The 27,028-nt window shown below is 43.4% G+C and overlaps 1 protein-coding gene across 1 annotated transcript; it reads right to left on the bottom strand.

Annotated features, from left to right (window-relative positions):
• Positions 1–23,835: 23,835 nt before the first annotated feature.
• Positions 23,836–24,167, bottom strand: LOC309794362 (bolA-like protein 3; the record flags this gene model as incomplete). The annotated part of the gene is given in 3 exon segments (XM_082605772.1): positions 23,836–24,068; positions 24,071–24,086; positions 24,090–24,167. Coding segments are annotated over 3 exon segments (327 nt in total).
• Between the last annotated feature and the right edge of the window lie 2,861 nt (positions 24,168–27,028).

Below are 27,028 nucleotides of genomic sequence, written 5' to 3'. Positions count from 1 at the left end.
AGAAGGTGTCAAGAAGCTTTTAGGAAGAATAGTTTGCAATATATATCTAACCAAAAACCAAGAAAATCAGTATAAGACCATTGGAAAAATACCTGGATCCACGACCCCCTCATATACCCATTAGAATTAAGTTTCCAGTGTGGGAAAACCGACAAGATTAAGCATGTACTAAGTGCAAATTCAGGAACCTGCTAGATATCCTGGGACATATTTGGAATTCATTTAAAAAATACAAAATTCTAGCCAGTAATCTAGGCATTCTGCTGTGGGATCAAGTACATGGAACCGTGAACTTCTGACACTTGATAAGAATGTGTATACAAAAAATATGGAAGTGTTTATTCTTGGCAGAGGTGTTAAAGCAAATATGACAATGAAAGGCATGGAAAGCAGAAGGCTAAACATCACATGGAACCAGATGGGTATCACCATTTGGAGACCACTCTGGATGCCACAGTTCTAGCCATTGAACCAGAGCATGTTCCAACATGCTGAAATGCTGGCCAATTGGTTATGTGTTACTTCTACTAACCCACATGTGTACACTAACAGAGTGAGCTTTACAAGTGCATGAAGTCTTATATCTTTATAATAACCTGTTAGACTGGCATTGGTACCCACATTTTACAGATGAGGAAATTACATTTCTTTGATATCTTAGCCCAAGAGATCCAGTTAAACAAAGCACAGTTTAGTTTGAGACAAAGGGAGAAAACAGTTTTTTAGGAAAAGTGCTTGGAACCTCCTTTATTATGTGTCCTGCTTGGGAACTGACTTCCTTCTGCCATGATTGACTCTCTGTGGAATGGTTTTGTCACCAGTGGCAGAGATAGGAGTATTTACCAAATATTCCCCTCTGTTCTGCCAAATTTCCCAGCTCCCTTGCAAATACAGATGGTGAGCCTTACTCTGGTCAAAGGACATCTTCCAGGTGAAAGCATCAAAGTGCCTATTTGGCTACCCATGGCTCACTTCCTCTGCTCACGTAGGCCTCTGTTAAGAGGTGGGAGCCACAGGATCAATACAGCCTGGATCCCTGAGTCACGTGGAATGTAGACAGCTGTCCTATGAGCCTCCCAGAAGCTCAGTGGGTTTTGTGAGAGCAAGAAAGTAACGTTGCTGTGTTAAACTACTGAGCTTTGTGGGTTGTTTGTTAAGCAGCACAAGCCTATCCTATCCTGGCTTACAGAGCTCTCTAGGCACTGGCTTTGGCAACTCCTCCCCTCTTCTCAGGGCGCAGAAGTGGAGGATTCTCTTTCTCCTGCTTGCACCTGGTTGGCTTCCCATCCTCTTCGCTTTCGCTCAGGGATGACTGACTTTCCACGTAGCCATTTGTGATCTTTGTATTAGGGACGCGGTATAAAAATGAATTGTATTGCTTGTGTAGATGTCACCATGGGCTCCTCCTTGCTGAAATTGACTGTAACAAGTGGTTGGAGTTCCCACCAGAGGGTAATTTATATTTCTGTGAGCTGCCACCAACTCCTTATTTCGTTTGCATAAACTACCCAGGACAGAAGAGGAATCTCCCTGGACCTTGTTTATCTTGCGAAAGTGGAGCTTGCTCCAGAGGGTGGATCACTCCTCACATGGCCTCCCTCCATCCCTTTCAGCGATGAATAATCAGTCATCAGAAGAGGGGATTAAAAAATAGATTTATTGCTATCTCTAAGAGTCAGAACTAGGGGATGAGTAAACACAACAGATGTATAAGAACGTAAGCTCTCTTTAAATGATTTAACATTTGCTCTTCCTTATATACAGTTGAGCTTCCAGTGGGAGAACAAAGATGCTCACAGCTCTCTTGGCCGTTGTGAGACTCTTCCTGAAAACCTTCTAGAATGCTTCATGAAACCAGTGTACGGTTTAGCAAGACTAGGGGCTGTCCTCAGCACACATGTGTGTGCATGTTGTCCTATCTTCCAATCTCCCCTACACAAGTGGGGTCACTACTGGGGTGCAGGGGATCCCATGGCCAGAGTCAAACAAGAAGGTCATCTGGAACAAAGTCTGTTCATGAAGTTTCCTTCTGGAGAAAAAGGAGAGAGTGCCTTCTCACCAGGAGCCTGCACTGTGTCTGTGATTGAGCTTTTGTGAGAACTCCATGCTCAAGGCTACTCTGGGTTACTCATTTCTGCTGATGGTGGGGATGCAAAGCATTGGGTGGAGGAAAGCTAATTTCATAGCTTTGGCCCTTTTCAGAGGCCTCATCAGGTGGGCTGTGTGGTTGGCTGGATTGATCATATGGAAAAGGATTCTAAGAAAACATCTTAGACATATTTCATAGTCCTTGGAAGCCGGTAATGTTTGTAGTTTCTTAAATGGTGGATTGTTTGGAAGGGTTTTGCCTTGGGGTTTTTGAGGACCTTAAAGACTAAGGGGGTGTGAAGTTGGCAGAGTGAACCTCTGCAGTGATGTGGCCCAGGGTTGGTGACAGCTACACAGTGTCACAACAGCATAGAAATGAGAAGCCCACTGACACAGGGGATGAGGATCTTCCTAGAATTGACTTCTTCTTATATGCACCAGCTGCTTGTTTTGATGTCTGGGTGACTGTGTAGGTTTTAAAAATTTGATCCAGGGAGTTCCCTGGCAGTCCAGTGGCTAGGACTCAGCGTTTTCATTGCCGTGACCCGGGTTCAATACCTGGTTGGGGAACTAAGATCCCAAAAGACGTGGGCGTGGCCGAAAAAAAATTTTTTTTGTGTGTCCAACCCAGTGATTGGGGAACGGTAAGAGAACAGCATGTTTGGAATGGAGGGTGGAGTTGAGGGCCCAGATCTCAGATACCTTTGATACAAATCTCTTCTAGGCATGGCTTGGATACTGGAAGTATGTTTGTTTTTTTTTTTTGTTTTTTTTTTTTGCGGTACGCGGGCCTCTCACTGTTGTGGCCTCTCCCGTTCCGGAGCACGGGCTCCGGACGCGCAGGCTCAGCGGCCATGGCTCACGGGCCCAGCCGCTCCGTGGCATGTGGGATCTTCCCGGACCGGGGCACGAACCCGTGTCCCCTGCATCCGCAGGCAGACTCTCAACCACTACACCACCAGGGAAGCCCTGGAAGTATGGTTTTTACAACTCCTTCCCTCACCCTTGTGCAACTAGTCAGACTTTCTTTGCTTGAGAAAGTGATCTGAATGAAATTTACATGTGGTCACAAAATTCCCCTCAGAAAAATGAGGACAGAATTTGCAATATTTAGAAATGAGAGAGACTGTGTGACTTGTCACCTTCGTTTTGTGTACACCAGATCACAAACACGTATGTGTGTGTGTGTGCTTGTATGTGTGTATGCGTGAGTGTGATGCCTCTGTGTAATTGCCAGATTTGGAAATTTGTGACAGAAAAATAGGATCACATAGGTGTGTGCTTGTTCTGCATATGTTGAATCTCTGGTTCCAGAATTATCGAACTGGCTTCTTTTTCTCTCCCGCAGTGGCACTGAGCAACCTCCATACTAATGCAATATTAAGGACCGCATAATTAGCCACCTTAATAAATTTTTCCAAGATGGATAGGCGATGTTTGGCTTTCTTCAGAAGAAAACCTTCCTCTAATAGTATTCTGTGGGAATCTACGGCGAGAACAATGAACAGAAATATCTGGAAATATATTAAGATATATGTGCATATATTGGACATTAGCACCATATACTAAGCATACTGGGAATATGCTTCAAAATATTTCAAACATTGTTGACCTTTGTTATATAATCCTGGGCTCGGGGAAACATATTTGCATAGACTTAGCAATATATTGTAAATAACTACATAGGACAGTGTGTATTTTTCCTTAAGATGCAGTATTATAAGCAAGACATTAAATTATGCCTATCAGACAAAGCAGCCGGATCTCTACATTTTTTTATAGCACATTCTATTGGGAAGACATCCCTGCTTCTAAAAAGCACATGCATTAACTGCCTGATTCATGTGGTGACATGTGGCATATCCAAATGCGTTATGGATCTCTCAGGAATAAAAACAACATAGCAAAACCATCACCTTGGGATGTTCATTGAGTGAATATTTTACAGACACACTCCTTTTATATTTATATAATAATTTAGTGTTATGACAATTTTTTTAGCAGAGTTGGCAGTTTTTCTTTTTTATAATGGTATTATATTTGTGAGCCTATTAAGTGCATATGGGATAAACTACAGAAAAAAGTATTTTTCATAATTCCTCAGGGTGCTTCTAGCAAAAAAAAAAAAAAAGCATATTGGTTTAGAAAAATGTTAATAAAAGGTCAAGCAGAACTTTCCAGTGCTTAGCATGACAGCAGTGGCAGTTCTGAGGCCTTTTTTGAATTGTATATTGAGGAGACGTGGGGGTTTATGGGGCTTCCAGGAGGAAAACAGCACCTAATGTCCTTTCTGAAAGCGAGACTGACCCTTTGCCAGGGCTTGTGAGTTTTTAACAAAGAATCAAAACAGCGTGTTGCTTTTCCCTCTTCATCCATGTCTCCTCAACAATGAGCCCGCCCAGGCTGGTCTCTGGCTTGGCCTGGGTCCCCAGGAGCTGGCAGCACTGGGCTGCTGGCATTGGGGGCTGTGCACGGGCACCTCTCCAGCTGGGCATCTTTTGAGGAACTTGGGAGCGAATGATAAAAATTGGGGTTCTTCTCCCCTTTTCTATGCTCAGCACAGTTGCCCCTCCAAACCAGAGGGACAAGGAAGGTGCATCTGGAGGGCTGAGGCAGTGCTCACCCGCAGAGCAGGAGTGCCGGCCCATGTGGGACTCCCCCTGCTCTCGTGTCCCCCCCACTTCCTATTTTTCCTGCAACTGGGACATCAGGTAAGAAAATGGAAAAATGCTGCATTTCTTAATATCTTTCTCTTTTTCCTTTCAAAGAATTTATAAAAGCACAAAAATAGAGCATGGTTATTTGGGGATTTTTATTTAGCAGTTGCCTGCATTTTAGCATGTTTCAGGCAAACCTATCCACTGTGATTCCGGCCGGACTCAAATTATACTTCTTCAAAATAGAAATGTTCTCTGTGAAGAAGTGGACAGGGAGCAACTGCCTTGGAATGGAGCCAACCTGGGTCCCCAGCAGCGGAAGCCCAGGTACCGAAGCGCCTGGACCGGCAGGACACACCCTCCTACGCCACTTCGTGGTGGCCCTTGGGAGAAAGGTGGGAAAAAGTCACGGGATCCGTAGGAAATGAATAGGTGATACATTTTCTCAGGATCTGCCTGATTGTTTTGCGAGTCTTACCGGCTTTCGCATCCCATCGGCTCTGCCCTTAACGTATCATTTCACAAATGACAGCAAAGGGGTTGTCAGAGCCCAGCCCTGGCTCCTTCCTGCGGGAAGATAGGGGATTTTTGGGTGGCAGTGACTGGTCCAGCGGGCGAGTCTCCCAGGGCTGGGGGACGAAGCCTCTAGCGGGTTGTGGCATCTGAGCAGACGCCACACAGCTGTCAGGGCTATTTTCCACCTGTGACGTTCACTCTGGGATTCCCAGGTACGTCTTTACTATGTGCCAAGCTCTCAGCTGGGTGCCCGGGACACCAGGGTTGGTGAAGCACGCTGCCCTTGCCCTTGTGGGATCAGAGATGAATCCAGCTGTCCCCCTGGGAATACTGATTTATGGCCGTGGTGAGGATAATGAGGACAAAGCACTGGGCATTGTGACGTGTGAAATGGCAGGGCTGAGGCTAGGGGAGGCCGCTGAGGCGGGGTCAGCTTTATTTTAGAATTTGAGATTGTGCTCATATGGATTTTTTCGTATTAATTTTGATTTTTCAAAATATTGTACTTACCCTAATTGTTGAGTGTTTTGGTGCCCCCTTAAACTTTGAGGTGAGTGCCTTACTCTCCTCCCCCTGTCCCTGTCCCTGTGAATCGGGGCGACTAGACCAGGCCTGGGGTGGGTGGAGACGATGCCCCCGAGGAAGGGGGGTTGACCTGCAACCAGACGCATGGTTATCACGTGACCAAGGAGAACATTCCAGAGAGAGGGGACACACGCACTCAGCTGTAGATGGAAGAGGGCTTGGTGTGCTCAATGTGAGGTGGAAGCAAAGGCAGAACGGGGGGCTGGGTGAGCCCTCAGACTTTCAGGGTAGTTACCTCCCAGCAAAATGCCCTGTGCCCTCCGCCCATGGCTTCCTGTGAGTGACACACTGCCCCTCGTCCGTCACCGATGCCTGGTTTTTGGAGGTATGAGTAGGACGTGCTGGGCAGCAGGTGTGGCCTTGCACAAAACAAGGTCTGCTCTGTGGTTCCCGTGCTCTTCCCAGAGGAGAGACACGGAGAGGCCCAGCCAGCTCCTCTGGGCCACCAGGCACATCCAGGCCAGGGAGTCCAATTAAGCACGTCCCTCTAAGGCCACTTTTTTTTTGGTGGTACGCGGGTCTCTCACTGTTGTGGCCTCTTCCGTTGCGGAGCACAGGCTCCGGATGCGCAGGCTCAGTGGCCATGGCTCACGGGCCCAGCTGCTCCGCGGCACATGGGATCTTCCCGGACCGGGGCATGAACCCGCGTCCCCTGAATCGGCAGGCGGACTCCCAACCACTGCGCCACCAGGGAAGCCCTAAGGCCACTTTTGACCTGACGTTGCTTGGTAGGGGCCCTGACTGCCCAGCCTGGGTGGGCCACTGCTGCCCACTCAGCTCCACTGCTCTGCGTGGAGCCACATAGCGCGGGGCGGTGCCCTGCTTGCTGCATCCTCCTGTGTTCCCTCCTAGCTCGGGTCTTCTTCCCCAGGCGCACTGTGAACTCCCCGGGCCGGAACTGCCTCTTTTCCTTTTCTGGTGACCTCCTTGGGCCTGAGGAGGGTGACGGTGCTGCAGGTTGTCTGGATACACCTGCCCATCTCCAGCTCCCCGGTTTTGTCCTTGGGTCCTTCAGTGGAACAGCTTGAAGGGGGGCGTTCTGGATTAAAATGTGTGTGTCTCTTCGGTGAGCCCGAGTGTGGTGAAGGTCACTGCAGGGGCACCCTCATGGCAGCGGGTGCAGGAGGGGCACTGCCTTGGTCGTGTTTTGGCAGGCTTAGCGTTGGTGCAGGCCTCATCCTTGTGTTTCCAGCTTGGGGGCTCGTCCCTGGTCATGGAAGCAGCAGGACGCAGACCCTTCCCAGAGCACGTGGCCTGGTGGGAACATCCTACACTAATCCTGGGGAGTGGGCGTGGCTGTGTCGGCTTAGGTATCTCACGCCGGGGTAAAAAAATATATGAGTCTATCATCTCAGTGTCTATTAAATGTGCTTATCTACTTCCTAATCTGTGTCACCTCTCATCCCTTAGCCATTTTGAGACAGAGAGAGTTGAGGAGTCCCTGCTGGACATTCTTTTTTTTTTTTTAATTTAATTTAATTTTTTAATTGAAGTATAGTTGATTTACAATGGTGTGCCAATCTCTGCTGTACAGCAAAGTGACTCAGTTATACACATACAGACATTCTTTTTTTAATATTCTTTTCCATCATGGTTTATCCTAGGATATTGAATATAGTTCCCTGTGCTATACAGTAGGTCCCTGTTGTTTATCCATCCTACCTGCTGGACATTCTATTGCCACGTCCAGTGATGGTGGAGGTGCCTGAGTGCTGTGTGGGGACCCGTGGGCTCCCTGCGAGGACCCTGGGATGAGCCAGTGGAGAGGCCTTTTGAACTGGGGGCAGCCTTGTACCCACCCTGTGCCCCACCCCCACCTCCTTGCACAAGAGAAAGGAGGTACTTGGAGCACAGACCCTTAAATGGGGGGCTGCCTTCCCTTGCCCCCCAACCATGAGCCCTCCCCATCCTCCAGGGCAGAGTGACATACACCTGAGCATTCAGCAGGGACTCAGCCATCAGGCAGCTCTGGTCCCCAAGAGGAGGGGCAGGAGCCCCAGGGCTAAAATTCTGGGCTCAGTGTGTTGCAGATAGGGGTACTCATCCCTTCATCCCACTTCCTGCTCTGGCCAGTGGCATACAGGGCTTCTCTGAAACATGGCACAGCGATGTCTTTAGCCCTGGTTAATGAGGGGCTTTTGTGCTCATTACGTCATTAGAGTCTTGGGACAAGCCTGGGTAATTAACACCATCTCACAGATGGGGAAGCAGAGACCCAGCTTTGTCCAGGTTTCCCCACTGCCAGGTGAGTAGCATGTGCTCAACTTCCCACCCACCTGCCTCTGCGCTGCAGCCGTCCCCGAGGGCAGTTCTGACTCTGTCACGTTTTTCCCCAGCAGCACTTGGGGAGTGTCTTTCGGAAGGTGATTTGTCATGGAGGTAAGAGCCACCCAGACTGTGGACATGGTCTTCTCTCCCACAGCAGATGCTCAGTATGAAATTGATGAAGACACTTGAATTCGACCCGGAAATGCAGTGTTGCCTTTGGATACGAAACTGGGAGAGAAACAAGCCATTGGATTGTGTTTGCACCTCACTTCCACTCTCCCCTGTGCCTTCCTATATTTAGTAAACACTTGTTCAGCGTCTACCATGTGCCAAGCATTGCACTGAGTGCCAGGGCCGAGCAGTGGATTGAGATGCTCACAGGTGATGCGTGTGTTCTTAAGGTGTCTTTTAGGTGAGCTCCTTTGTTGATGCAGCCAGAGTGGAAAGGAAAGGCCCTCTGACTTCATGCCATGGCTGCCTGGGTGTGGTGATGTCATCCAGGCTGGGCTGTGGCTTTTGGTCAATTGTGATACCTTGGGACATGTCAGAGACTGCTGGTACTAAGATGTCCGTGATAGGCTCTGTGTGTCACTTCCTAGGAGATCTTTCCATGCCAGTGCAGTGGGTTCTCATAGCACTGTGCCCAGGGGACTCTTTTGGGGATGCCCTTCTCTTAGCACATACCTTACTTGGGACAGATGGATTACAGTTAAGTGGTTGAGGGGACCCCAAACTAGAGTCCCAGTATCTGTATCCACACAGGCACCTCCTTCTCTGGTGCCTTTGCATCTACTCAACCAGGTGATGCCTCTGGGCATTAGGGTGCAGATTGAACTCCTGATCTGCCTTTCACAAAAGAACCCCCCTGCCCCTACCCCAAGCACATGGTCCTCTAGACACACACAGAGCAGGCAGATCCAACTTTGGGTGAGGATGATGGAGATCACAAATTCTTCTCTGACCTTTCTAGAAACCCCTAAGAACTGTTTTTCTCATTCACAATCAATAAGAAATCATTAAATGGAGAAAATTAGCAAATACCAATCAGCAAAAAATATTAAAAATTACTTATATATGAAATTAACTATTAACTACATTCGCCTCATAAATTACTGTATAAAATGTGTTGACAATGCACTAACTTTAGAAAGACTCTAACATACATAAACAGAGTGTAAATAGAATAGTGTCGAGGTACTGAAGCATGAACTGTATAAGAAAGTATTGGTTTGCATCTACTAATCCCAAATTCCCAAACTAGCAGAGGCAAACTAGTATGTATAGGATGGATAAACAACAAGGTCCTCCTGTATAGCAAAGGGAACTATATTCAATATCCTGTGATAAACCATAATGGAAAAGAATATGAAAAAGCATATATATATGTATAACTGAATCACAGCAGACATTGCTGTATAGCAGACATTAACACAACATTGTAAATAAACTATACTTCAATAAAAGAAAAAAAAAGTATTGGTAACTGTATATCAGGTGTGCCTGTTTATCTGTATCGATTATCCACACAAATTCAGTACTATGGATGCAAAAAAAATTACTTGTAGTCTCACCTGCCATTATTGTTTGGAGGTACACCCCTATAGTTTTTTTCCTATGTGTGTAGAAAACATAGTTACATTGTTTGTAACTTGCTTTTTATTACTTAACATTATGTTATGAACATCCCTAAATGTTATTAGGTACATTTGTATAACCTTATTTTTAAGGACTCTATTGTATGGAGAATATATATAATTCTCGTCTGTCGTTGGGCGTTGGATTTGTTTCCAATAGCAATGAACAACTTACAGCTAAATCTTTAGACACATCCATAATTGATTCCTTTGGAAGTAGAATTTTTGGGTCATGCATTTTTTAAGGATTTTGATAGTATTACCAAATTACCCTTCATAAAGCTTACTCAATTTACCCTATCATCAGTGGTGTTGAAACGATTCATCTCTCCCCTCCTTGAAAACACCATATATTATCAATTGTTTTTATCTTTACCAATATAGGAGCAAAAATGATCTCTCATTTTTGTTTCAAATTGCAATGTCTTTGATTACTAATAAGGCTGAATATCTTTTATGTGTTTGTCATTTGTATTTATTCTTTTGTGAATTGCTGCTCATGTCCTCCATACATTTTTTTCCTGTTGAAATATTTGTCTTTGTTATTCATTTGTGAGAAAACTTTCTACATTAGGGGCATCATTAACCTTCTCTCTGTTATATATGTTGAAAATATTTTTTTCCTGGTTTTGGTTTACCTTTCAATTTCAAAGTTGCATTTTTCACATATGGATATTTTAAATGCACAATTCAAATCTAGCTATCTTTTATCTTTCTAGTTTCTGCCTTTGGAATTGGTCTTAGAAAGAGCTTCCCCATTACAATGTATATAAATGGTACTTCTGTAGTTTCACTTAAAAATTAAAATCTTTAATTCCTATAGGATTTGTTTTGATATGTGGTGTGAAGCAAGGCACTGATTTAGTTTGTTTTTTGAATGAGTGATAGAATGTACTTACAACCTTATCAATTGGCCATCCTTTTCTCATTGATATAAATGCCTTTATAAATGTATGCATATTTGTTCACTGTTTTAATTATTGTTGTTTCCTGCAACATATTTTAATACCTGGTTGAGAAACTTTCTTTTCATTTCTCCATCTCTCTTTTCCTTTTTTTTAAAAAAATGTTTCCTGAACAGTTTTTTTTTTACTTATTCATGCTTTCAAATGAAATTGGAAATCATTGTGACAAAACCTCAAAAAAGTTTTGATGGAATTTGGATTGGACTTGCATTAAGTTGCAAGATTAAGTGGGGGCAGATTGACATGTTGACAGTACAGAGCCTTTCTGTCCAGGAGCTAGTGTATCACCTTTCATTATTCACTTGGGCACTGTTTTATGCTCACTCATCATTTCCTGTAATATTCTTCATACAGGTATTACACATCTAGAAATAATGTCATTAAGAGCCTTAAAAATTAATTCCCTTAATAATTCCACCTTTAGTGATCAGTCTTAACAATGTGAACAAAAGTCTATGCATAAAGATTTCAGTCACAGCATGATCTACAAAGATTTAAAATCAGAAACATTTAAAATGAGCAATAATTGGGGGATGGTTAAATAAATTTTCATACAGTCACAAGTTGAAATACTATGCAGCCCCTAAAAAGATATTCATGAGATATTTATGGAAATTGTTCTAGTTGAAACGTTACATAGAAAATCAGGATTGAACATTATATGGACACTTTAAAATGTTGTATGTACAGCTTCTACATGCATTGTAGGATGGTCACAGAATAAGAGAAAAATGTACTAAAATGTTAATAGGAGCGGTTAGATTTAGGAGAAGGGTTATGGATGATGTCTATTTTTAATTGGGGGTTTTCTGTACTTTCTCACGTTTCTGCACTTCATATGTATTGATGCCCTAACGGGAGCAAAGTGAACGTTTATGGGAAGTGAGCCTGCAGACCGCGCTTGCGGCTCCGGCGGGCAGGCAGGCGAGTCGGGCGGCGCCGACAAGTGCAGTCCCGCACGCGGCCGGAGGGTGGCAGTGTCTGCCCGCAGACCCACCGCGCGGCCCGCTGACCTTTGTCAGCCTCGGCGGCCTCTCGTTTATCACTGATCACAAGAGTGGAATGAACATATTTACTTGTGTTTTGCTTTCCACTTATAATATCTAGTGGCATGGGAGGGAAATGAAAACAATTGTTCATAGGGGAAATTTATGAGCTTCATCTGGCTGCGAGATTTCCGCAGTTGCCCTGCGCCGCCCAGGGACTCGGATTGCTTTTCGCATCTTCAGGCGAGGAGGCAGGCGCATTTCCATCTGCCGAAACGAGCTTTAGTGTTCGTCATCTTGGGTTTTAGAGGCAGTTGCCTCTGAGCAGCAGACTTTTCCTGACTCCTTTTCCTTCCCCTTGAGGTTGAGAGGAGCCCAAGGCTCCCCCTTTGGGGCTCTCACATCATCTTCTGGGGTATCAGAGTGGTCCCCACTTCAAGCCGGGCCCTCCACCGGAAGTCCAGATTAGTCAGGATTTCCCGACTATCCAGGGATGTTCTAAAATTCCTTCCCCTCAACGAGCTGGGGTGCGGCTCTGCCGACCCCTCCCGAACCTTAGGAGGCCTCTCCAAAGTCATGATATGGGGGGATGGGGTGGGAGTGGGCCAGTCCCTGCCCCCATAGTGCTAGCTGCATCCTGAGACCTGTTATCTCATATCCAGGGTGGAGGTTGGGGAGCCTGGGGTAGTGACACCTGAGAACTGAAGACTGTGCCTGGGCGGAGGTGGGACGGTTGGGGGTGGGGTGGGCTTCCTCCCTGTCCAGCAGAGAGCAGGGCAGCGGGATGGAAGCTGCTGGCTGTGACCAAGGAGAGGACAAGTCAGTGAGTCTGTGATGTCTTCAGATCCCTTGAGCCTCAGGCTCATGGAACTTGCTCCTAGGAGCCTGGAACCAGCTCTGCCTGAAGCCCCACCCTAGGCAGGAACGTCCAGGGACTGAGCTGATCTGTTGCCCTGATGAACAGCCTCCTCCCAGCCTGTGGGCCACACCCAGCCTGGCCAGAGGGTGCCAGGGGCTTACCCTCCAGGTGAGGCTGGGAGGGCTGTCCAAGGAGCTGGGTGTAAAAAAAAGAAGCCAGGCTGGCTGTACCAGGGACATGTAGTAAGAAGCATAGAAGGAGGGCTTAAAGCCGCAGGAACTACTGACATGAGCACATTACTAGCGTGCTTTGGTGTGGAGACTTTTGCATCACTTGATGCACGTGCGTGCGTGTGCGTGTATGTGTGTGTGTGTGTATCTTTGTGGGGTTGCTAATATTGTCTACAGTTGGAAAAGTTGTTCATGGTTATAATGGATCTGGGATTCTGTTTCTTTTTCTCCGTTTCCTCCCTCCCTCCCTTCCTTCTCTCCTCCCTTCCTCCTTTCCTTTCTTGGCTGGGGGAGGTTTTTCTAAAGTGACTGTGCCCTTGGGATCCCATGGGGGCAGAGCTCGCAGGGTCTTAGCGCCTAGCCAGTACAGCCTCATCGTGACTGGGACCCGTCCGGCTCTGTGTCTGCAGGGGTGTGACAGTGTGTGGTTGCTGCAGTGAGAAGCATTAGACCAACAGGTGAGCCTTTGACACCAACTGGCCAGCACAAGGGCCTTGTGGGGTCTTGGCCAAGACATTCCTCTGCAGCTGCACCCCCAGCACCCATAAGTAGGACCTGAGCATCCCTGGGGCTATCTCTGCATCATCACTAAGGGATCAAGTCTTCATTCAGCCAGAGCTGGTTGCCTCCAAAAGGGAAGAAAGGGAAACTGATTCACTCTCTGTCTTTGAGTGAATATGCAAAGACCCCATGTTGTCATCGGCAAGGACCCTGATTTTACAGTCGCTGGTAGGCAGTGGTCTGGTTCTGTCTTGATGTCTCTCACCCACAGGACCCTCCCTCAGCTCATTACAATCCACCCCATTTTCATAGCAGTCTTAGAATCAAATTACTCAAAATTGCACAGCTTTATGGCATATTGCTAAACTCCAAGACAAGCCAATACCCAGATAATGAACAATTATTTATGACAAATTATTACCTTTACATATAAGATGAACCGTTTCTATTAAGTTCGGTAAAGGTGACAACCCCTCCCTGAAAATGGGTGTGCGGTTTTCACGTGGAATTGGACAAATGCTGGTGGAAGGTTGGGTCTGGAGGGTGCTGCATCTGTGCATGCTCTGCGGGCTGTTCCAGAAGCTGTATTTACAGGCTGCGGGGAGCCTCTGGCTGATGGGGCGGGCAGTTCGCTCTTTTCACCAAAGGCATCACCAAAGGTACTTGCATCCCAGCTTGGAACTGGGCAGTTTCCATGAGGCTTACCACTTTCTCCATCTTCTTTGAATATGTAAGGATGAAAGCACAAAAGAATGTGACATGTTTCACTAATTGCATTTGCATTTAAGAGTTCAAAATAATATATTATTTGAAACTGAACTTTTCTTAAATTATTTATGGACTCACTAACGTATGTTTTGGTTATTTCACCCCATTTCCACTGTTCTTCTTGTGAACAGAATCGTCTCCCAGCTAATTATAGCATACAGTATTTCCCCAGCAGTCTTACAATCAAATTATTCAAAATTGCATTTCTTTATTGCATCTTGCTAAAACCCAAGACAAGCAAACATCAAGATAATAAACAATTATTTATTGCAAATTATTACCTAATATATAAGATTAACAGCTTGTAACTATTAAGATTAATACGTGTGGTAAACTGTATTTATTATACTTATTTTGTAGCAAATATCTTTGTATAAAACATATGTTTATGTATTGCAATTAATGAGAAAAAGTGTAAGATTAACAATTTATGTTGGGTTTTGTTTTTAGATTTATGCACACTGTAAAACTTATTTATTGCACTTATTAAAAGTATTTAATGATGGACTTTTAGATGCTGTATTTTTAATGTGCAAATATAAACTAAAGGAGTATTAAATTACAAAATGGAAAATTATAACCGAAGTCAAAGAATCTAACTATTTTCTGCTATAAATCTGCTTTAAAAAGACCATCACTGGAATTACTGAATCTTTAAATAGTGGCCTTTATGGTACATAATGAGTTCCAATGAGTTATCCTTTGAAAGGCTTTTTTCATCATTAAACTAAACTCAACATTTTGCTCTTAAAGATAAATGTAGCTAACAGCACAAACAGTGGAATCATTTCGTTTTATGACGAGAAGTTGAAGTAACATTGGAGGGAAGAGATGCATGGCCGGCCGGGTCCCCTGAAGGTGAGGGAGGAGGACAGGCTGGCAGCAAAGGCAGAGGCTGGAGTGGGGACAGCCGGGCTGAGAGGTGATGAGCATCCTGGGTGCCGAGGGGGAGAACCTCATCTTTGCCACCCTGGCTCGCCTTCCGGGGTTGAGACAGGGGCAGGTGTAGCTGGAGCCGTTTCTTTGCCACAGAATTAGACAGTGACGCACACAAAGGTGGTGGTGCTCAGACTATGGGAATAGCAACGAGGCACTGGCTGAGCATTTCTTGCTTTCCCAGGGTGCAGAGGCCGCACTGCTTTGCTAGGAGGGGGAGGTGTATTCCAGAAGGCAGAGCAGAGGGGCAAAAGAAACCCCTTGGGAAAACCTGCCCAAGTATTGGGCCACTCATTTTCAAGAACTTGGAGGAACAAGCAATAAAAATGAGTAATTCCTGGGTTTTCTATGGAAAAAGTGTGTGCCCTGCCTGTGGCCATTGATCTATCCCTGATTCCCGAGTCTGGGGTCTCATCCCTCCCCAGGTGCCTGTGGGTCCCTGAAGAAGCTGGGGTCGGGGTTTGAGCACAGACAGCAGAGACCCCAGACCTCAGTGCCTGTGAGCTGCCCTGGGACCCCAGACATGTCCTTGTTCCTCTGGCCTCCGGGTGGGGATTGGCAAGGGGTGCAGGCCTGCCTCTTGCACGCTGCATGGAGGGGATGGGGAGCCCTAGGGGATGTTGAGCAGCTTTATTCTCACCTGTGCTAATCCTTCTTAGGAAGACAAAGAAGGAAAAGGTGGAGGTGGGGGTAGGCAGGAGAGAAAGGAGAGAGGAGCTTCCAGCTCCCAAGCTGCTCAGATCTCTTTCCCTGGTGGAAATTTGGAAAATCCATTCTGCTTACTCACAAGGCAAGTGTTCATTTTCTCCTCAGCTTGTGTTGTTTTATTTCAGATGTTGAAAGTTTTCCTCCGAAATAATTATTTCATTAGTAGTGAGGAAAGTTGAAAGTTTTCCTCCAAAATAATTATTTCATTAGTAGTGAGGACACATACAAAATTTCCTTGAAAAAGTGTGTAGAAAACGTAAAACTCTGTCGTTTTATGAGAAGCATCATGGGTGCAGTTTGGTGCTCGGGTCCTGGGGCGCCCCAGTAGGCATCCCCGGTGCCTAAAGGGAGGTTGGTGGTGGGCTGTGATTCTCCCTTTTCCTCCAACCTGGCTGCCTGTGACAGAGGGCAGGCTGGCAGGCTTCCATCTCTGCCGGGTTCCCCAACTCTCTCATAGATGTTCATTTACTAGCCCACCAACTCCCTCATTTATTCATTTGTTAATGAATCAACTCATTTGTTCATTAATGAATATATTGGTCAGTTAATTTAGCAATTCCTTCCCTCCCTCCCTCCCTCCCTTCCTTCCTTCTCTAATTCCTTGTTGGTTCATTTAGTAAGAAGTGTTTCGGGCTGCCTCCTGGGAAAGAGCGCCCCGCTAAGTTTTTAGGGATGTGACGCTGGTCAGAAGCCTTCATCAGAGTTCCTCAGTGATGCTCGGTCTCCACTCCCAGAGACTCCGCTCCTGGAGTTTTGCCTGAGGACCTCCTCTCCAGCGGTTCCCATGCCAGGGGCTGGGGCCCACGCTGGGATCACAGCTCAGGGAACATGGGGGCTTTGGCTGTGGAGGGGTTGGTAACAGAAAATCCACTCTCCAGAGGAAGGATCCATGCTAGACCTTATTTTCCTCGGGAGTCTAAGGAAATAAAATGTCTCCGGTGCTCCTAAGGGTTTACCACAATTAGAAGATTCAACCTCCCAGTAGTAAAAGATGCTAATGTTAACAGCAAAGTGATCTTATCTTAACCCACCAAATTTGTCAGTGTTTGTGGACTTGATGGTATGTAGTCAGAGGCAAGGAACCAGCAGAACTGCTGGCTGCTGGGGCGGTGGGTGGGGTGGTGGTGGTGAGGAACAGGAGAAGTTACGCTTTCTTCTGACCTAGGGAGACCCCTCTAGGGGTTTATCCTGAGGACATTATTACAAATGAGCATAGCAATTTGCTATAGGTGTGTTGTTACGGCATCTAGTATAAAAGAAAGGTACTGATGAAACATATATGTTTACCCACCAGACTAGATGAATGAATGATTTAAATGCAGCAGATGGGTGCAAGAACCAGGGAAGTTGGAATGGTGAGAACCAGGAGTCAAGAGCTGACTAAGATTTGGTTTCTTTCATAGAGAAAGGACACATCCGGGCAAAGAGGAGAGGTAGGGTGGAGGAAGGCAATCCTCACCTCTGAGTTTGTTCCCTGGCTCCCTGCAGGGAGTGGTCCTGGGCTACTCCTGGTTTTTCATGTTCCGCTAATTCACTCAAGCAGGGCATTTCAAAAGCATTTTGGTGTGCACAGCCCTGAATGCCACAATTCTACTTTTAGGAAATGTCTGCGGGGAATAATCTTAAATGAAAACAAAGAATCATGTACAATGATGTTTACTGCAACTTTAGTTTTGACTTTTTATTATAGAAAACTAAAAAATGTACAAAAGTAGCATGAACAGAAAAACAGACCCCCATGTACCCATTCCCCAGATCCAACTCTCGGGCCCCCTCCTGTCCCCTGGTTTACTGAAGCAAATCTCAGGTACCGTGTTACTTCCTCCATCGATGATTCAGAATGCATCTCTAACAGATAAGGACTCCTTAGAAAAACGTAAGTACAATAACTTTATCTCACTTTAACAAAAAATTCCTTCATATTGTCAAACATCCAGGCAATAGTCAGTTTTGTCTCATAGTCTTTTTTTTTTCTTTTAAGCTGTTTTTTGGGGGGTTTGAATCAGATAAGTTCCATCCATTGCAATTGGTTGACATAACTCATCTTTTTTCATCTCTAAGTCCCCACCTTCTCTTTCTCTTTTTTCCTTGGAATTTATTTTTATTTTTATTTTTTTACCCTTGGAATTTATTGAAGGAACTGGATGAATTGTACCATTTCCTACAGACTTGATTTTGCTGATTGCTTTGTTTTTGTGTCACTTATGTTCCTATGTCTCTTGTATATCCGGTGACTTTGTCACCAATAGAAACCAGAGATATTTCCATATAGCATTATAGCTATTGTAGGTGTCTCGAACTATAATTTGTGTTCATCTCTATTTAGAAATTATTGGATCTGCCATTAGACCCTGTTATTTGATAAGCAAATGAATATGCACATATAATGATATTTTGGGTTTTGCCCATTTAAAAAATTCAACTGATTTTTTTTAAACTGCTGAGTTTTGAGAGTTCTTTCTATAGTCTAGATACTAGTTCTTTTTTTTTTTTTTTTTTTTTTTTGTTTGTTTGTTTTTGCGGTACACGGGCCTCTCACTGTTGTGGCCTCTCCCGTTGCGGAGCACAGGCTCCGGATGCGCAGGCCCAGCGGCCATGGCTCACGGGCCCAGCCGCTCCGCGGTATATGGGATACTCCCAGACCGGGGCACGAACCCGTATCCCCTGCATCGGCAGGCGGATTCTCAACCACTGCGCCACCAGGGAGGCCCTAGATACTAGTTCTTTTTAAGATATACAATATTTTCTGGAACTTGTCTTTTCATCTTCTTCACATGGTCTTTTGAAGAGCAAAACCTTTTAATTTTGATGAAGTATACTTTATCAATTTTTCGTTTTATGGATTATGATTTCCTATCAAGTCTAAGGACTCTCTGCCTAGCCCTAGATTCTAAGATTTTTCTCCAATGCCTTTTACTAGTTTTGTAGTTTTACATTTTACATTTGTCTGTGATCAATTTGAGTTTATTTTATAAGTGTTAAACTTAGATCAATATTCATCTTGGTGTTGTTTTTTGTTTTTGCCTATGGATGTCAAATTGCTCCAGAACCATTGGTTGAAAAGGCTGTATCTTTCCTTCATTAGATTGCTTTTTGTGCCTTTGTAAAAAATCAGGGGCTTCCCTAGTGGCGCAGTGGTTGAGAGTCCGCCTGCCGATGCAGGGGACGCGGGTTCATGTCCCAGTCCAGGAGGATCCCACATGCCGCGGAGCGCCTGGGCCCATGAGCCATGGCCGCTGAGCCTGTGCATCGGAGCCTGTGCTCTACAACGGGAGAGGCCACAAGAGTGAGAGGCCCGCGTACCGAAAAAAAAAAAAAATCAACTGCACATACAAGATATGGAAGCAACCTAAGTTCCCATCAACAGATGAATGGAAAAAGAAGATGTGGTGTGTATATATATATATATATATATATATATATATATATATATATATATATATATATATATGCAATGGAATACTACTCAGCAATAAAAAAGAATGAAACCTTGCCATTTACAACAATAGATGGACTTGGAGGGTATTATGCTAAGTGAAATAAGTCAGACAGAGAAAGGCAAATACCGTGTTATCACTTATATGTGGAATCTAAAAAATACAACAAACTAGTGAATATAACAAAAAAGAGACTCACAGATACGGAGAACAAATTAGTGGTCACCATTAATTAGCGGGAAGAGGGAATGGGGGAGGGACTCTGGAGTAAGGCATTAAGAGTTACAAACTATTATGTATAAAATAAGCTACAGTGATATATTGTAAAATATAGGGAATACAGCCAATATTTTATAATAATTATAAATGGAGTATAACCTTTAATAATTGCAAGTCACCATATTGAAAACCTGTAACATATAATATTGTACATCAACTATATTTCAATTAAAAAAAACAGCTGGGCATATTTGTGTGAGTTACTTTTGGGCTCTCTATTCTATTCCATTGATATACAGTTCTATCTCTCTACCAATACACCATATTGATCACTGTAGCTGTACAGTATGTTGAACTTGGGTAGACCAATTCCATTCACTCTATTCCTTTTTTCCAAAATTGTTTTAGCTATGCTAGTTCCTTTGCATTTGAAATTAATTTTAGAATACCATTGTGTGTGTGTATTAATATGTATGCCTTTGTCTTTCTAGAATTTTGATAGAAATTGCCTTAAAACTGTGTATCAATTTGAGGAGAATTGATCTCTTTGTTGAGTCTTCTAATCCTTGAATGATTATTTAGATCTTCTTTGATTTCTTTCATCAGCATTGTGTAGTTGTCTGCACAAGCCTTGTACATGTTTTGTTAGATTTACAACTTAATATATTATTTCTGAGCAATTATAAATGTATTATATTAAAAATTTTGGTGTTCACGTGTTTACTGCTAGTATATAGAAATGCGGCTGATTTTTGCATGTTTTCTTGTATCCTGCAACCTTGTTGAATTCACTTGTTATTTCTAAGAGAATTTTTGTAGATTTCTACATAGATAATCAGGTCATCTACAAATACTAATAGAAACAGTTTTGTTTCTTCTCTTCTGATTTGCATGTCTTTTATTTCCCTTTTTGTTTCATTATTGCACTAGCTAGAACTTTTACCAATATGTTAAATAAGAATGGTGAGAGTGACACCTTGCCTTGTTCCAGATCTCAGGGGAAAAACATTCAGTCTTTCACCATTGACTGCAATGTTAGCTGTAGGTTGTTTATAGATGCCCTTTATCCAGTCAGGTAAGTTCCCCACTATTCCTAGTTTTTTGAGAGCATCATTCTTTTTTAAAATATCATAAATGGATGTTGAATTTTATCAAATACTCTTTCAACATCAATTAATATCATCATATGATTTTTATTTTTTAGCTTGTTAATACTGAACTAGCTTTTCATCCATGGAACATATCCCACTTGGTTACTGTGTGTAATTCTTTATATGTATTGCTGAATTCTACTTGTTAATATTTGTGAAGGATTTTTGCATCTACATTCATGTAGTTTCTTTCCTTCCTTCCTCCCTCTCTCCCTCTCTCCCCTTCTCCCTCCCTCCTTTCCCCTCTCTCTCCCTCCCTCCTCTCTTTCTTTCTTTCACAGTCTTTGGTTTTGGCATCAGAGTAATACAAGCTTCATAATATGAATTGGGGAGTGTTCCCTTCTCTTTATTTTCTGGAAGAAATCCTATAGAATAGCCTTAATTTTTCTTTAAACATTTGATAGGATTCATCAGTAACACTATCTGGGCCTGGAGGTTTCCTTTTTGGAAATTTTAAATCACAAATTCAAATTTCTTAATCATTATAGGACTATTCACATTCTTGTTTTCATATTGGGTGAATTATGGTATCTTGTGTTTTTTGAGGAATCAACCCATTTTGTTTTAGTTGTCATATTTATGGGTATAGAGTTGTTTACAGTATTGCCTTATCATTCTTTTTATATCTGCAGAGTTTGTGGTGATATCATCTGTTTTATTCCTGTTAGGACAATTTGTGTTTTCCTAATTTTTTTCTTTCTTTCTTTTTTTTTTTTTTGGTCAGTTTGCCAGAGATTTGTCAATTTTATTGATCTTTCCAAAGAAGTAGTTTTTTGTTTCATTGATCTTCTCTATTGTTTTTCTCTTTTAATTTCATTTATTTCTGTTCTTACCTTATTATTTCCTTCCATCTGTATGTTTCCTTTGGGTTTATTCTGCTCTTCTTTTATATGTGGGAGCTTAGATTATTTATTTGAGACCTTTCCTCTTTTCTCATGTATGCATTCAGTACTATAAATTTCCCTCTCAGCACTGCTTTGGCTGTGTCCTACAACTTCTGATTGTTGTATTCTCATTTTCATTGTTTCATTAAAAAAATTTCCCTTGAGACTTTTTTCTTAATCCATGGGTTATTTAGAAGTGTGTTGTTTACTTTCCAAGTGTTTGGAAAATTTTCTGTTATCTTTCTGCTATTGTTTTCCATTTGGTTTTATTGTGGTTGAAGAGCACACTCTGAATGACTTAAATTCCTTCAAGTTTGTTGAGATTTTTTTTCCTGGCCTAGGATATAACCTATTTTTCTATATGTTCCATGGACACTTGAAAGAAATGTGTATTCTGCTGTTGTGTGGATTGTTCTTTAAATGTCAGTTCATTTTCTTGGTTGATGGTGTTGAGTTCTTCCATATCCTTGTTGCTTTTCTGTCTAGTTTCTCAGAGAGGAGACTTAAAGCACTCAACTATAATTGTGGATTTATCTCTTTTTCCTTTCAGTTTTGTCAGTTTTTACTTCTTATATTTTGCAGCTCTTTTGTTTGGTATAAACACATTTAAGATATATACACATTCTAAGTGTATACACAAGTATACAAGAATAATGTATATAAGAATACATTCTTGGGACTTCTCTGGCGGTCCAGTTGTTAAGATTCCACTCTTCCACTGCAGAGGGCACAGGTTCAATCCCCAGTCAGGGAGCTAGGATCCCACATGCTGTGCCGCATGGCCAAAAACAAAAAAACAAAAAAAGAATGCATTCTTGGTGGACTGATCATTTTATCATTATTATCCTTTTCTACCTATAGTAATTTTCTTTGAAGTCTATGTAATCTGATATTATTATACTCCTTTTATTTATTTAATGTTTGCATGATATATTTTTTTCCATCCCTTTGCATTCAACCTGCCTATGTTGTTGTATTTGAAATGAGTTTCTTGTTGACAGCATGTAGTTGGGTCATGTTTGTTAATCCATTTCTGCCACCTCTTTTAATTGGTATACTTAGACCATTTATATTTAATATAATTATTGATATATTCGAGCTTAATTCTGCCATTGTCTTTTATTTGTTTTCTGTGGTTTGTTTCTCTGTTTTCTTTTTTCTGTGTGCCTGTGGGTTAGTTTGAACATTTAAAAAATTCCACTTTGATTTATCTGTAATTTATTTATTTATTTATTTAATTTTTTTTTTGTGGTACGCGGGCCTCTCACTGTTGTGGCCTCTCCCGTTGTGGAGCACAGGCTCTGGACACGCAGGCTCAGTGGCCATGGCTCACGGGCCCAGCCGCTCCACGGCATGTGGGATATTCCCGGACTGGGGCACGAACCCGTGTCCTGTGCGTTGGCAGGCGGACTCTCAAACACTGCGCCACCAGGGAAGCCCTGTAATGTTTTTGAGGGTATCTCTTTGTGTAACTTTTTTAGTGGTTGCTCTAGGCATTACATTCTTGATATATAACTTAGAGTCTACTGGTATCATCATTTCACCAGTTTGAATAAAGTATAGAAACATTACCTCCCTTTAACTACCTTTATTTTCCCCACTTATAATATTGTTGTTTAAAATATTTTCTCTACATACATTTAGAACTACATCAAACAGTATTGTAATTTTTGCTTTGATCATCAAACATGTTTAGAAAACTCAGGAGAAGGGAAACTTATAGTATTTATCCACATTTTTGCTCATTGTATTCCTTCTTCTTTCCTCATGTTCCAAGGTTGTTTTTCTTTAATAGCATCCTTACTGTTTACAGAACTTTTTAAGCCTTTCTTTTAGGGTAGGTCTGCTGGGGACAAGTTCTCTTAGTTTATTTTCACTGGAAAATGTCTTGATTTCCCTTTAATTAAAGAAGGGCATTTTTGCTGGGTATAAAATTTTGGGTTAGGCGGCCTTTTTTTCAGCACTTGAAGAACATTGTGTCACTTCCACTGGCCTCCATAGCTTCTGATGAGAAATCTACTATTATTCTCATTGCTTTCCCCCAGTATTAACATATCATTTTTCTCTGGCTGCTTTCAAGATTTTGTCTTTGTCTTTCGCTTTCAGAAGTTTATTTATGGTGTGTCTTGTATGGCTTTTTCTGTATTTATAGTGTTTGGGTAAAATTAGCTCCTAGAATCTGAAGGTTTATGTCTTTTGTCAAACCTGGGAAGTTTTCAACCACTCTTTCTTTGAATACATGTTTTTTTTGTAATGAAAAAATTTTTTAGTTGTCTGTTGCCTTTAATTAACATCTAAATAGATACCATATTCTTCTATAATTACAATATGGAAATATCTATGAATAAAATAGATAAATTTTTTGTCATATGCCTAGGAAAGAATGGTGGCAATAAGATTTATCCAAGGTTTCAGCATCAATATCTATGCAGCCAGGGCGTGGTCAGTGTTTGGGGACAGAGATAAATATCCACAATCCATGCATACATTTGATTTCTTCTTTTAGTGCCTGATTTACCATCTGGTGCTGCTGGACAGTTCTCTTCTCCTTAAATTCTTCCGATTTGATTTGAATTTCATACATTGCCCCACAGCCTCCTGAAATGTCAGTGACTTTGATAGCTGTAGCTCGAGGAAACTTTTCTTTGAGAATTTGGGTCACTTTGATTTCCCCCCTGTCTGCAAGGCAAACATTCACTGGGCACAGTGGAGAAGAGGAAGCCAGCAGGTTCCACAGAGCAGAGGCGCTGCCAAGGCTGGGCTCCATGCCGCCATGCCCGGCTGATGTGGCCTGCTGTCTTAGGTCGCTGTGTCGTTCTTTGAATACTTTTCAGTTCTGTCCTCTTTCTCCTCTCCTTCCAGGACTCTGGTGAAATGAATGTTAGGTCTTTTGTTATAATCCCACAGGACCCTGAGGCTCTACTATTTTTTTCAATCTATTTTTCTCTTTATTGTTCAGATTGGGTAATGTCTATTGTCCTTTCTTCCCGTGCACTAATTATTTCCTCTTTCTTCTACATTCTGCTCTTAAGCCCAACTACTGAGTTTGTTTTTTTTGGTACGGCATTTTTCAGTTCTAAAATTGCCCTTTGGTTCTTCTTTATATCTTCTGTTTCTTTGTTGAGACTCTTTTTTCCCCTCATTTATTTCAAATGGGCTTGTAATTGCTCATTGAAGCATTTAAAAAGTGATGAGTGCTTTAAAGTCTTTGTCAGATAATTCTAACATCTTTTTCATATTGTTGTTGGCATCTGATTGTCTTTTTAAATTCAGTTTGAGACCTTTTTTTTGTGGTATGATGATGACTTTTTATTGAAACCTGGGAATTTGCATTATCTTAGGAGATTCTGGATCTTACTCAAATCTTTTGTTTTAGATGTTTTTCTCTGCCACTGCTCTAGTAGGGGAGGGGGAATGCTGCCCATTAGTTTTTTTTTTTTTTTTTTTTTGTGGTATGTGGGCCTCTCACTGTTGTGGCCTCTCCCGTTGCGGAGCACAGGCTCCGGACGCACAGGCCCAGCGGCCATGGCTCACGGGCCCAGCCGCTCCACGGCATGTGGGATCTTCCCAGACCGGGGCACGAACCCGTCTCCCCTGCATCGGCAGGCGGACTCCCAACCACTGCGCCACCAGGGAAGCCCTGCCCATTAGTTTTGAGTTCACATATTTTGCAGTCCTGTTTGGTGCATACACATTTAGGATTGATATATCTTCTTGGTGAATCAACATTTTTATTATGATATAATGTCTCTGTCTCTGATAATTTTCTTTGCTCTGAAGTCTGTTTTATCTGATATAAATATAGTCTACCTCCAGGTTCCCCACTCTGTTGCCTTTGGAGGGAATAGGATCCTTACTACTTTTGGGTGTGGGTAGGAAAACTGGCTCCTCATGTGGGCACCACTGATACAGTGATGACGTGGCCTTGTTTGCTGGGCGATGATGAAAGTCTTGATTCTCCACTAGGCCTGCTTTGACTCCATCAAGAATGGGAGAGGTGTTTTTGTTACTGGCAAGAGAGAGGTGAAGTTCAGGCTCCCCATGGTCTCCACTGACCCTGTTGGGAGAGGGAGCCCAGTGGGGATGAAGATCCTGTTTCCATACCTGTCCTTCTCTGACATTACCTCAGTGGGAACTCTGGGGTTCCTTGTTATAGTCTCTTGAGGATGGAAGTCTAGACTCCCCCATTTGGTCTTTGTGGGTATGGGTATGAGTGGGACCAGAGTTTTTTGTTTTCTTTTCTTCTAGTTTTGGGTGGAGTAGACTGGTTATTGTATAAGAGTTTTTGGTCTTACTAAGCTGCCCCTTTCTTTGCCCTTTGACTAGAGAGATCAGGCTTTTGTTGGGGCTTTTGTTTTGTGTCTGTGCGTGTTGTAGTTTCCAGATTTTTGACTTCTTCTCTTCCAAGTCTAACATATATGAAGCAAAAGGAAAACCACAGGAACTGACTACATTTCTTGGGTCTTGAGGTCCTAACCCAGTCTGCCTCTGGGACCAGTGAGCAGCCTCCCTTCTCTGATCACTTTACCCCTGCGGTTTGTTCTCTGTCATTTGGCACATGGCCTTTGGTGCTCATTCATTTATTTATTAATTTATTCTTTCATTCAACAAAACTGGCTCTGTGCCTATTCCTGCAGATATGGTGACTAAAAGATCTTAAGTTATAGTTAGTGGAAGAGACAGTAATCATAGTGTCTGAGTAGACCCTATGATTTCCCCTGGCTGGCCTTGCCTTGTCCTGGAGGAGGAGGTTCTAGGGGACAGGGTCTGGGCCTTGCTTCTCCTGCCCAGGATGAGATGGGGCTCCTGGTCACAGTCCCAGTGGGACACAACTGGAGGTTTGGCTCCATCAGGACACACTTACTCATGTAATTAGTGTCTGCCACTGCTGAGCCCACACTGGGCAGGGATGTGACATGAGAGAGGTGAGGCCAACTCCTGGCAGCTCCAGGCCTGGGCAGGGCTGGGACAAGGCTGTGGTAACAGTTAATGCCTTGAAAGCTCACACTCGAATGGAAGATGCGGGTGCTAGTGGTGGTGGGGGATCAAGATATGGCTTCCTCAAGAAGGAGGCTTCTGAGCTGGACCTGGGCAATGATTGAAAGAAATGCTAGTAGAAGGGCAGCCTAGGAGTGGGCTCTATTCCCTGCCCCCATCAGGTGGAGCAGCTGGAAAAGGGACCTGGGGGACCCAGGTTCCCACAGGAGCCACCGCCCTAAGGCTTTCCCTCCCCTTCCCATGAGCATTGTCTTCTTCCTGCCATGACACCCTGATCTTTCCCCCTCCCCTGCGGACACTGCTCTCCTGCCCACGATGCCCATCCGGGCCCTGCATTGTCTTGGGAAGATGTGTGCTCACCCGGGTGGGTTATTATTAGCCTGCGATGAAGTGAAAGGCCCTGAATGGGAGATGCCGAGCTCCTGCCTGACATCATGGCCGAGGCAAGAAGGAAATGATTCATTATGGCTACAAGGCGTGCTCTAATTTCATATAACGAAATAAATGACAGTTGTATTTTGGGCGCCACCACGTGCAGATAGCATTGTTCTCTGACTGCCTCTCACCCGGGCTGCAAGGAGAATTAGAGCAGCCTTTGTGCAGAGGGATGAGGGGCTGGGGGTGCTTGAGGGGTGGCA

The sequence above is a fragment of the Mesoplodon mirus genome (genome assembly GCF_964341445.2).
Source record: "Mesoplodon mirus genome assembly, chromosome: 19".
Lineage (NCBI taxonomy): Eukaryota > Metazoa > Chordata > Mammalia > Artiodactyla > Ziphiidae > Mesoplodon > Mesoplodon mirus.
This window is presented reverse-complemented; position numbering and strand designations above follow the sequence as displayed.